The following is a 12,892-nucleotide window of genomic DNA, read 5'->3' on the forward strand; positions in this document are numbered from 1 at the left end:
TCCTCCATTTGTCCAACATGTTCTCACCGTGTTCTCAGGTCATCACCTTTCTGGATGCTCATTGTGAATGCACTACGGGGTGGCTGGAGCCTCTGCTCGCCCGCATCAAACAAGACAAGTAAGACACAGCTCATTTTTGATGCGCACGCCATCAGCAAGCATTAAAAAAAAAAAAAAAGAAAGAAGAAAAATCAATAACTATTGTCGAGCCCGCAGGGGGCTTGCCCTTGTGTTTATCTTATGCTTAATTTCTCACGCTACATTTAAAGCCTCCTGTTAGAAGGCACTCATTACCAACGCATGGAAGATGTAGTGAATGAAGGCCGACGGGGAGTCGCACTATGGTCCAACGTTAAAACACATTTGTCCGTGGGGGGAGTGCACAGTGCACATCGGATGTTAGCTGTGGTTCATGAATACTCCAATACATGTGGCGTTTTGTTTTTTTTTGTTTTTTTAATTTCCATACTGATGTGGTCCTGTTTCTGCTCATTGTAGGAGAACAGTGGTGTGCCCCATTATTGACGTCATCAGCGACGACACGTTTGAGTACATGGCCGGATCTGACATGACGTACGGGGGCTTCAACTGGAAGCTCAACTTCCGCTGGTATCCGGTACCTCAGAGAGAGATGGACCGCCGCAAAGGGGACCGCACGCTGCCTGTCAGGTGGGTGCGACGGGGCTCACCTTCTGATTGAGAGGTCAGAAAGGAATTGGCCCCCTTTTGAAGATTTTATCTTTAACCATCTTTGTATTTTTATATTGTTCGTGCATAAAAGGACACGTTGTATTATTTCAAACTTGATTTGAAAATGTGAGCGTGGTTTCCACCAGAGTGATCATTTGTATGAAAAGTTGTTACGGAAGTGATTTGGATCAAAACTGTTCATCAGTTGTGCTCATTCGTTCAAAATTCAATCAAGAAAGTGATGTAGGAAATAATCAGTGATGCGTTCACTGACCCCTTCAAAAGTGGAGCCAAACTGAGCAGAGCAAAAGTGAATTATATTGAATGTTTAGACATTTCTACTTCCTATTAACGTGAATAATTGTTAATAACTTCACATTCAAATGTGTATTGTCTGTAAGGGTGAAAGACGTTACTAGTAACTGGTAGCTGTGTGTCTGACAGATTATAGGTCTGAAAATGTGAGATTGTCTTATTTTTTAGATCTAATATTCAGCTCCTGGTGTTGAGGTTTTACATAAGGGGGCCTCAAGGATGAGAAATATTGTATATATGATCAGCAGATAACTCGTTGAGCGATTCAACCATCAGGTTTGCACAGTGAACGATGGCGTGGTGATCAAACTGGAGGGAGGGCTGAGACGCCACAGGCGCTGGATAGAGTTGTTAATAATAAGACCTTTAAAGTGCCTTAAAATGCTCGAACGCTTTGGATGGCAGCGAGATTAACGTCCTATGGAAGGAGCAGTTGGAACCACAGCATGAGAGCAATTAAAACAGAAGATGTGTTAAAAGTGTTCGAAGAAATAGTCTGAGGACACGGGGGACTCGAGACTTTATATAAAGTAACAGAGAAACATCTGAGCACTGCAGAAAATTGCAATGTTTTGTGTTTGCGTTTGGTTTCTGTTACTTAGAAACAGTGGGAAAACATGTTAATTCCATTTGTTTTAATTTATTTCTTTAATAATATATATTTATTCTGCAAAATTCCTTTCAGAATAGCTGACTTGTGAAAAGGGAGGCTCTTGTATTCAGGCCGATGCAGTGTTACCGCGGTAACCTTGAAGCAGCTCTTGGTTACTAAACGCTTCATGCCCCCTTGTGTATAGCAATGTTTTTGTTATTGTCACATCCAGAAGTGTTTAAATCTGTGTTGATGTGCACATAAATTGTACAGAAAATCATCTTGGCTTTCAAGTGAAAAAAACGATGCAATTTTCTTTTTCTTTTTTTAATATACATCTTTACAAACTTCAGGTAAAATGATTAATATGAACATTAAATTCTTTTCTTACGTCCAAGTCTTTATCTTTTTATCCTTCCCACCTCTGCCGTTGTGCAGCTCTGACCTTTCCGTAAGGTCAAGGGGGAAACAAAAGGGGGAGTGGGTTTTCCCGAAGAAACAGAACAGAGCCACATTAGCAGTGTGATCACACACCAACTGTGGCAGTCAGCTGTTTACTACACATCCTGTGAGCTCCGGCGCCTCTAACAGCCATTCACAATTGATACTCTGACAGTAAATCACACGTTAGCATTTGATTTTCCACAGTTAATCATGAAATGTACTGGTATCATTCACTGAGCTCTCCTCTGCATTACGGAGTCAAAGATGTTTATATAAGATTCAGTGTTTTTTTGTGTGTGTGTTCGCTGTATCGCTTTTCATGGCGCAGACCTTGGGACCGAAAGCGAGGGCTTATTTCTGCCCGTCTATCATCCCTCCTTCCTGCTCTTGTTTCGAAGCATGCAGGACGGTAATGTTCAAGGTCACACTCGTAATATATCTTATGTAACACTGCGTCCCTGTTATTGGTTGTTTTTCACAGTCCTGCTCGACAAAGTTTTCCCTCCGGGTGTCCTGCGTGTGGCCTCAAAAAACAAGAATTGGGTTGTCGTGTCAGAGCAGGATAATGACTTCATACTAATGACTCTATTTACCTGAATGGCGTTCTGTTCATGAAGCAGCTACTCACTGTGGGGGGGGAACTCAAAAGCTCTTCCACATATGGAGTTTTCACATTCGACAATGAAACGAGTGAAGACTAGCACAGATGTGATTTGTGCTATTTTTTTTATTTTATTTTTTTTTGTTACATCTGTTTCTGATGTGAGATCTTTGCGAATACGCCTGTGGAGAATTGCCCTTCTTTAGCCGCTCTTGAGCAAACTGCGCCTCCTCTGCTGTCACACTCCTCGGAGCCTCGTGCGTTTGACGGCACAGGAGAAACCCTCTGAAGGGAAACTGCTCGTTACGAGGCGCTTCTACCTTGTAATTTACCGTATTGTGCAACAGGCTGGACTCACTTGAAAGGATTCTTTTTCTAAAACTGTTTGGCGAAGCGAAACAGCCAAATAACTTTATAAAAGCAAATCGTCTCAGAATATTAAATGACGTTGTCATTACATGCTGTAAATGTTTTGTTGCCTGTTGTTTTTATAGTTTCTGTCTGTTTTAAGCCTGATGATTTGCCGTGGCAGTAAACGCCACCTGTTATCGGGTTGGTATTGAATTTAACAAACAGGTTGTGTTTAAATAAATAGCTTTAATGAGGAGCGGGAGATTTGCTTTAAATGACCAGGTTTTGTTTGGTTTGGAGGTTTGAGTTACACAAGAATAGTGCTTTCAATGTAAGATGAGCTTTTTCAGAGGCTTTTATTAGTTTCCCCATAAAACGAAATGCACATATACTACTGTCAGCTCTGTTTTGGGTTTTTTTTTGTTTTACATCCAACAACCATATCCTGTTACACAACATGTGTCCGTCGTCCTATTTGTCTTTCTTTGTTGATTATTATTTCATCCTCTCGGCGCTGCGCTCGCTCCATCGCCCCGTGTTTTCTCAGGATACGTTTCATGCGTGTTTGTATGAAAGCGTTGTGTTTTTGGAAGTGAACCTGGATGTGAAACGCTAGTTAAAAACAGGCAGTAGTGAAAATGAGCCCGTTTGACGAAGGAGGAAGTCACTTCAGTGAGGAAGGGGGGGGAAAAGCAGCCTCGAGGCCGTTTCACACTCGAGCCACAAACGGCGGTGAAGTGATGGGAGGAAAACAGGAAGACGGTGAAGAACAGAGTGAGAACCGTGAAATGTAAAACTCAGATGTGATCCGTAGATACCGGGTGACCTTTAGAGAGCGGGCCGTCGTCTAACTAAGTGGCACCGACTCTTCATACTCTTGATTTGCGACGTCTCTCTCTCTCTCTCCCTCTCCAGAACTCCCACCATGGCGGGCGGCTTGTTCTCCATCGACAGAGACTATTTCCAGGAGATCGGCACGTATGACGCAGGCATGGACATCTGGGGTGGGGAGAACCTGGAAATCTCTTTCAGAGTGAGCGAACACACCCACAGCCGAGTGAAATGACTGTGTTCTTCCATGCACTGCAGGCAGTTAACACACACACACACACACACACACACACACACACACACACACACACACACACACACACACACACACACATGCATGTTAGACTCTGAGGCCGGTGACTTCTCTGACTACATTGTTGACTTGACTAATACTTTGTCACGCGTCATCCCGACTGGCTTTCAATCCCAAGTTACTCAGACTGTCGAAAACACAGGCCGGACCGGCCCTGCGTCATCCCTCCTCCCGGCGGAGATCACCGCTCTGCCGACGTTAAATTCAGTTCTCGGGACTTACGTGTCCACTGAACAAAAGCGTACTGTCGTCCACAGATCTGGCAGTGCGGCGGGACCCTTGAGATCGTCACGTGCTCTCACGTGGGTCACGTGTTCAGAAAGGCCACGCCTTACACGTTCCCCGGAGGAACAGGACAAATCATCAACAAAAACAACCGACGCCTGGCCGAAGTCTGGATGGACGAATTTAAAAACTTCTTTTATATCATCTCTCCCGGTGAGTCGGGCTTTGTGTCGTTGCTCTTCTTGAACCTTTGCATCGTAAATATTAGGCAAGTCGTAAAACAGCTGGGTTGAGATATGGAGTCCAATGAAATCAATGCAGGTGGCTTTTCTTTTTCTTTTCTTTTTTCTTTGCTTGTGGCGCAAAAACACACACACACACACACATTTATGGATGAATAGACTAGGGTTGTTTATGGGAAAGGTAGAAGTTGCGGATGAGTTTAGAGTAAGTCTGCACGAAATTGATTGATTGTTTATTGCCCACAAAAATACATATGCAGATCTCAAATTGTTTACAAACTCATAATATGAGCACTTGCTATCTTTGTGAGGACAGAAATCCAGTGCCTATAAGGAGTTATGTAGTTCAGGTGAAAGCTGAGTTTACAGTTAGTCTGCAGGAAATAAATCTAAGTCAATGAAATGACCTCAAATGGTGTTTGTATAAATGTGTGTATGTGTGTGAGTGTGTGTTCATGCAGGTTTACAGGTCTGTGCTCATGTGTTGAGGTTAATCACTGTGGCAGGTGTGATCTGTCCATTAACCCAGTCAAAGTCCCAATATTGCAGTTGTGATCCAGCAGTGCAGGACGAGAGGTGGCAAAGTAATTTCACGCTACGAAGCATCTATTAACGCACACTGTAGCCCACACCAAGTATCAGGATAGAGAGGGACGACCAATAAAGCTGAAGTGGAAATCTTTAAATGATGAATTTCTAGGTGTGAAGCGCACTCTTTATTTCCGTGAACAGCGGCAGGCGTCCCGCGGTTTGAGCTGCTCCCCCGTTGTTCGCTCCAGCTCCCAACGCCGGACTGCTTTTTTTAATATCACGTTTTGTGTCGAGGAGGTATTTCCCTGCTGCAATCTGACAAACACTATTAATTAGATCACTTTGTCTCCTGCGCTGTGCCGCTGATCAGCAGATCTGTGGCTGTTATTACGGTGGTGCTGACTGGTCGGGTGGCGCTGATATTTCTGCTCCTAATGTATGATGATAATATAATAACAGAGTCGGTCTGGATCTGCACCCTAAAACAGCACGTCTTCCTCTAAAACAGTTATTAAGTTATCAGCAAAGTGCATCAGCTCAGCAAGTGAAGCTGGGATGTTCCACACTTACTGCTGGAGGCTACATGATTATTTTAGTAACTCCCTGCTCTGCCTGATATCTGCAGTGTGATACAGTCAAGTCAGGTCATGGGATCTGTTCCCAAAAAACTGAACGTTTCATTCCCTGCTTTAACCATTTAATTACGCTTATTTATGAACTTGCTCTGCAACGAACGAGTTTCATTTACATTCATGAACGTGTTAAATAAGTCGCCCGGGAACAGAAGAAGCCTAACAGACGTGAGCAAACAGACATTGTTGTGAACATTCTGAGCCGGTGGCAAGGTTTTACTGAATGGGTGGCTTATCTTGCAAGACTCCTCTGGCTTTACTGTGACTTAAGGTCGTTGAAAGCAAGATGAAGCAGCAGCTTTAATGTCACACGATACTCAACAAATTCACTTTTGTTGGAGCAGCTTGTGAACGTGGCTGAACGAGGCTCATCGAGTCAGGGTGTCACAATGTGTAGGAAATGATTGTCTCAACTTTTCACCGGAGTTTTTAAAAAAAACCAATATAATTACCGTGTTCTTGTGCGTACGCAGGTGTGACCAAAGTGGACTACGGTGACATCACGTCTCGGACGTCTCTGAGACATACGCTTCAGTGTAAACCCTTCAGCTGGTACTTGGAGAACGTCTACCCCGACTCCCAGATCCCCCGCCACTATTACTCCCTGGGAGAGGTACACACACACACACACACACACGGTATACAGGACTATTCAAGGTATATAGGATTATTCACCATTCATTTATTACAAAGCTGTTGCAAGTCTCTGGAAGCTGCTTTTTGAAAACACTGTGAGAGCGGGGGAAATAGGCCTCTTGTAAGTTCTCCACAGTGGCAGTCAGTAGTTTTTGTGCTCAGTTAGATCGACGGCGGTAACAATGGCGGCTTTACGAGCTTTGTTGTGCTCCCCGCCTGTTTGGATATAAGTGCTTCTCCAACAAAGTGTTGCATTTATTACTAACTAAAATCATCGCCCAGATCGGTGGCCCATTTTCTTAAATAAGTGATACTGAGTGAGTGGAGGACGGCGGGTGTTTACATCCGACTGTTTCTTTGCACAACGGAGATCGTTCTTGTGTTAAAAAGGTCCACAGACTCACATGTTTGTACAAGACTACGCTTGACGGGTCAAGTCATTGACACACACACACTCTCAAGCACCTCATATGTTTACCTTTGAATGTCCAAGACTGAACCTGTCCAGAACCTTTGTTAAACAAACTGGTCCCGTCCCGGGCAAACGCAGGCTGCACAGTTTTCAGGGCCTTCGAAGAGATTAATGGAAAACATACTTCTATAAACATATATCTCCTGGTGATTGCACACTTTGGTTTGAAGCAGTGTGAGTGCATGACACTGAAGAGAAACGCTTTTTTTTTTTTAGAACCAGGCTCAGAGATGGAGGCTTTCTGCTCTTCTGGTCGGGGTTAGAGAGAATAACATACAAGGATTAGCAAAAACATCTATTAAACAAAAGTTTAATATAGTTATTCATCATAGATCATTCAGTCGATGCACATGTTGAGAGATCACAATAATGCATTTTTGACATATCGCGTCATTCAGGGAATAGTGTCGCCAACTGTCCTTCCTGTACGTTTCACTCAGATCCGCAACGTGGAGACGAACCAGTGTCTGGACAACATGGCCCGCAAGGAGAACGAGAAAGTCGGCATCTTCAACTGCCATGGCATGGGAGGCAACCAGGTAACGGAGGAACAAGACCGAATGTGAATAACTAACAAGCGTGTGGCGTTCAGTTGGCGTTCAGTTGGCGCCCGTCCCGGCAGCAGGCTCGGACGAGAGAAGCCCCGCGTGTGACGGCGGGTGTTTGTTTTTAACAAGCCGCTCTGGTTGTGTGCAGGTGTTCTCCTACACGGCCAACAAGGAGATCAGGACGGACGACTTGTGTCTCGACGTGTCGAAGCTCAACGGCCCCGTCATGATGCTCAAGTGCCACCACCTGAAAGGGAACCAGCTGTGGGAGTACGACCCCGTGGTGAGGCCGCCGTCCGGCCGCGTGTCGCCAACGTCGACGTGGAGAAGGAAACAAGTCGTCGGCGTGATTTATTAATAGCTTGTGACAGTTTTCTCAAACCGGCTCGGAAATAGACAATGAGCGTCCTCGTGTAATTTCAGGACGACGACTCGTATTTCAAAGCGACTGTCGCCGCGGCGAGATTATTTATCGGCTCCAGTTTTTACGACGAGACGTCTGAGCTGATGAATCGCCCTCCGGAGCGAAGCGCGGCGATTACTCAGAGACAAAACGCAATGGAGCGGCAAATGTTGAAGCCTGTAGGGGGAAAGAGAGAGGAGGGGTTTTAAAATTGAGGAAACTTACAGAAACCTTATTAATTAATATACCATATTAATGGGCTATGAATTATTTCCTTAAGTCGTTACCAACCTGGACAATATGAGCCTAATTAACATCAATCACATGTAAACTTCAGCCTCAATTAAATGAGTAACTATTTGCCCCCGCCCCTCCAATGCTTGCCTGCTTAGCCCCGCCCACTTCCTGTCAGCCCAATCCAGCTTTATTCATAAAAAGGCCATTTAGACGAAGACGTAAAATGATAAGATGTAAAACACACATGTACATTTACATAAAATAGATAAAAGAGACAGACAATAAAGCTAATTAAATGGGATTAAAACATGAAAGACATTAAAGAGATGAGTGAAAACCGTATTGAGTTGACAGTGAACGGCTCACATGTTGCCGAAGAGAACCGGCGGGTTATGAGGTGAGTCGATCCACAGCGAAAAGAACTCTGATTAATCCCACAAACTCCTAACAAGTGAGCCAAGATGCATAACGTCAACAGTTTACACTCCATGAAAGGATCTGTCTTCTAAAGCCTTTACTGGGATATGAGTTTAAAAAAAACTAAAAAACTATTGAAAAAGCAAATGAAAACTTTTTCACACTGAATCACAAACATTCAAGCAACTCGAATCGTCTTAATATTTTATTTTACTTCTATTCACTGAAGCAGTTTGAAGAACCGCCGTTGAAACATTTGTGTTGAATAATTTAAAGCGCCTGGTGCAGTAAGAAAATGCATGTTTGTTTAAAAAGCAGCTTCATAATGATCCTGGTGTTTCGGTAAAAAAAATCTGATGTGGATTTCACTCTGATCACCAGAATATCTCGTTGGCTGAGCGTTGGATTGAAGTCTATGAAGGAGAAAAATAATCAATTTGATGTTTATAACAGGCCAAAAAGTGCCGTTTTTGTCAAAGTTTGTAACAAAATTCTGAGTGAAATCCTTGAGCGTTGGCTGCTCTTCAGGTCATTTCTATTGAGGCTGATCAGGAGAACAACTGTGAGTCGACTTTGTGAGTCATTGCATCCGGCGGCATCTCACCGGGATCCACGTTTCCCTATCTCTGAAGAAAACAGCTGAAAAAGCCTGATTCACCATGTGTCTCTTGACTGCTCACGCTCTCCATGTCTCTCCTCCAACCCCCCCCCCCCCCCCCTCCCCCGGTGCAGAAGCTGACTCTGGTCCACGTCAACAGCAACCAGTGCCTGGACAAGGCCAGCGAGGAGGACAGCCAGGTGCCCAGCGTCAGAGACTGCTCGCACTCGCGCTCCCAGCAGTGGCTGCTCCGCAACGTCACACTACCGGAGGTCTTCTGACCGCACGGCGCCAACACACACTCTCACACACACACGGCGGCCCAGAGCGAGCGACCGGGGGAAAGGACGTGTCTGTTGGAGATGGGCAGCGGGGAGAGGGAAGACTTCCCACCGGAGGAGGGGGAGGAGGAGGAGGAGGAGGAGGAGGAGGAGGAGGAGGAGGAGGAGGAGGAGGAGGAGGAACTGGACGGTACGACCTCTGCCGGCAATCAGAGGGAGGCCTCCTCGGAGCAGAGAGACTCCTTCCCACAGACCATGGCTGTTGTTCTGCGTTTGTCTTGTTTTTCTAAAAGAGATTTTAACCACACGGAGAGAGAGACTCGCTCCCCGTGCGTCGACGTGAGACCGACTGGCCGGCGGGCGGAGGGGTTCTGAATTCACAGCTTCCCTCGACTCATCCCGTCACATTTGCTGACTGCCTCTGTTCAGAATGTGTGCACTTATCTGTGTGCGTGCGTGCGTGTGTGTGTGTGTGTGTGTGTGTGTGTGTGTGTGTGTGTGTGTGTGTGTGTGTGTGTGTGTGTGTGTGTGTGTGTGTGTGTGTGTGTGTGTGTGTGTGTGTAAACCTGAGATGAATGTAAGAATGCCTTGGTGATTTCTTTTTTTTTTTTTATTTAATTTTGTAACAGACTTAAGAAAAAACTGAGCGCCGTTATGAAGAAGGGTGTGTGTGTGTGTGTGTGTGTGTGCGCGTGCGAGCGTGCGTGTGTGTGCGCGTGCCAGAGCCCCTCCTCCAGTCCTGCAGCAGCGTCTGTCGCCCTCTGCTGGTTCTCCTCTGCATTTTTCATTCAACTCCAGCCTCCACTTCCAGGAGGATTGTTTTTTTTTTTTTGTTTTGTTTTGTTTTTTTTCCAAGGGACAGCACACTTTGGCAAGAGGAGGAAGGAATCCCCCCCCCCCCCCCCCCCCCCCCCCCCCCGACATCTGCGATCAGCAGAGATCTAGAGATAGAGAATTCTGGTGTTTGTGATATCTTGAGATTTATATGTCCAGTTTTTACATGGCTCGTCTGTTTCTACTGTTTCAGTAACCCTCGTTCGTCCGTCGGTCTCTGTTGTCTTTGAAGATGTTTAACATAGAGCTAACACGGACACACACACACACACACACACACACACACACACACACACACACACACACACACACACACACACATAGGAGATAAGGCTGCCCTGGACTACTACTTAAATCTATTCTGTCATATCTTCTTGTCAATGACCTCTTAAAAAAGAAGGAGTGCACTCCAAGGGCTTCTTTCCTACAGCGGAGTGTGTACGTGTGTGTGTGTGTGTGTGTGTGTGTGTGTGTGTGTGAGTCTTCAGTCTGTTGGAACAAAGAGCTCTGACTCCTCTCCACCTCCATCGTAGAAAACCCAGAGCAGAAGCGTGTCGTCGTTCAGAGAGGCGAGTGAGAGGGAGACTCTGCAGCAGACATGATATCTCGATCCATAACCAACATATCTCACTTTTCACCCGCAGTGTTTCCGCTGCTCATATCTCAACCAGAGGCCGAGCAGTGGGTCCACGTCGTCTCATCCTCGTTTCCCTTCAGGCCCCGTTTCACTCCTGCCCTGCGAGTCGGAGCCAGAAGTGACGTCCTGAACATTTTCAGCTTCCTCCAGTGGAGGAAGAGTTTACACGTTACACACGTTTCGCCGCTTGGTCTTTGTCGTGAATGCAGCAGACGCGAGATGGGAGGCCGACTATCCTCTTTCTGTTCGTCCCGTTTGTTAAGTTGTTTTGTTAAGTTGTTTTGTTTTTCTTCCATTGTCCGAAGTGACTGTGGTGAATCACGTGAGCGTTTTCTGACCGTGAGACGGAGCGAGTGTTTCCATCGGGCAGATTCCTGGGGGAAGGGGGCGGGGCTTTGAAAGTAACTGACATGTCCAGGCTTCCACACTGAGCTGATCCAAATGTAGAAAATAAAGGTGAAAAAGTTTACAGAACAACTGGAGAAGTGTGTTACTTTTAGTCAACGCACACACACACACACACACACACACACCTCATAGAAGCGGTGGTGCCCCGGTAAAATCACCTGGAAGCTCTGGTCAGTCAAGCAACATTCAGTTTGAAACAAAACAAAAACTTTTTGTTTTGTGCTTCGAGTTTATCGGTTTACTTCTTGACTGTAAGTCTTGTTTTGTCGATGATCACAGCTTCTCTGTGTGGAAAGTAGGACTGCTGTTGTTGTTGTTGTTGTTGTGCTACGACTAGTCTCTGACCTCCCGGCAGCGAGACGTTCTGCAGGATCGTCGGGTCGAGGCCCAAACAAGACGGGTCCCACGTGGGATTCGGGATTATTTCCCGTCCTTTTAATAACCGCGGCCGTCCAAAGTGAGGCGGCGGAGCCGAAAGCAGACTCACTCGGCGCTCCGGGAGAAAGTGGATTATTTGAACTTCTCGACTTGATCTGCTGAATTATTCATCCGTCAGGCTTCGTCCCATCAGGAAGACATATTAGACAACAACGTTTTGCATACACATAAATAAAACATGCCGATGCCCCCCTGCATCTGTTTTTTTTCTCTGAGAGCTTCTGCAAAGTGAAGAGGTTGATTCTCATTACGGTCACCCCGGCGTTCAGCGAGGGCAAACGAGACGCCTCGGGCGCCAAACTGAGCGGGAAAGTGAAGTGGTGTTTTTTTTTTTTTGCTGTTTTACAGAAGACGGAGGCTCTGATGATGAAGTGTAAAGCTTCAGAGTGGGAATGTGATCTGGCCTCCGCTTCCTCCAGCTTCTGGGTGGAAACTAAATGTCCGCGGTGGAGAAGTGTGGATGGAGGCGCGTCGCTCGGCCGCCGAGAGCGAATGACATGAATGCCTCCACTGTTTAGAGCGTTTCAAGCCTCGACGCCTCAGGAACACTTCGATCTGCTTCAGCCAGGAAACGGAACGAAGTGTGTCCATCTAATGGATTTGTTTGAATCTTTTAACAAATATATATATTTATTTAAAAACAAATTTAAGCTCAGAACACTTTATACTTTAGCCACTTTTAAATTTGTATTTAAATTTTATTCCAAAACAAAAAAAATTAAGAACAAAAGTTTTCACTTTCCTGAATGAAAGGACACAGAAAGAAGTTTAACTTTCATACTTTGCCTCTTTATTTCAAATAATAATTTTCCATTGAAAAGTTAGTTAAAAAGTGATCCGCCTTTTATTCTTTTAGTATTGGCTTTATTTAAATGTTTGTTTTCTTAAATTCAATTCAACTTTATTTATATAGCACCAATTGCAACAGTCACTGGTGCTTTTTTTTTTTTTTTTTTTACAGAGAAACCCAACAGACTAAAGTACTGCCAATTGCCTTTTTTCTGAATAGTGATAAATATGAAAATGTGTCCATAAATTTGTCGTGTCAAATAGAAGAGTTTTAAACTTGATCCTAAGATTACAGGCAGTGTTTTCCTTCTGGTCTGATATTTAATTATATGAATCTCAGACAATTCAGCCACTGACACCGTATGAGTATAAATGTTTCCAGTCAAAAAAATAATAAAATTGAAACAAGTACTTGGCTTCGCTGAAG

At 45.0% G+C, this 12,892-nt stretch overlaps 1 protein-coding gene across 2 annotated transcripts in view; it reads left to right on the forward strand.

Moving 5' to 3' along the window:
- Window positions 1-9,449, forward strand: part of galnt1 (UDP-N-acetyl-alpha-D-galactosamine:polypeptide N-acetylgalactosaminyltransferase 1) — a 44,306-nt gene extending 34,857 nt beyond the window's left edge. For both annotated transcript variants that reach the window (XM_080501558.1, XM_080501559.1), the window contains exons 7-14: window positions 39-118; window positions 499-669; window positions 3,909-4,026; window positions 4,395-4,575; window positions 6,241-6,380; window positions 7,316-7,414; window positions 7,572-7,706; window positions 9,213-9,449. In XM_080501558.1, coding sequence (XP_080357684.1) covers window positions 39-118; window positions 499-669; window positions 3,909-4,026; window positions 4,395-4,575; window positions 6,241-6,380; window positions 7,316-7,414; window positions 7,572-7,706; window positions 9,213-9,359 — 1,071 coding nt within the window. In that variant the 3' untranslated portion in view covers window positions 9,360-9,449. The remainder of the gene's footprint in view (window positions 1-38; window positions 119-498; window positions 670-3,908; window positions 4,027-4,394; window positions 4,576-6,240; window positions 6,381-7,315; window positions 7,415-7,571; window positions 7,707-9,212) is intronic.
- Window positions 9,450-12,892: the final 3,443 nt, after the last annotated feature.

The sequence above is a fragment of the Blennius ocellaris genome, assembly GCF_963422515.1.
Source record: "Blennius ocellaris genome assembly, chromosome: 8".
Classification (NCBI taxonomy): domain Eukaryota; kingdom Metazoa; phylum Chordata; class Actinopteri; order Blenniiformes; family Blenniidae; genus Blennius; species Blennius ocellaris.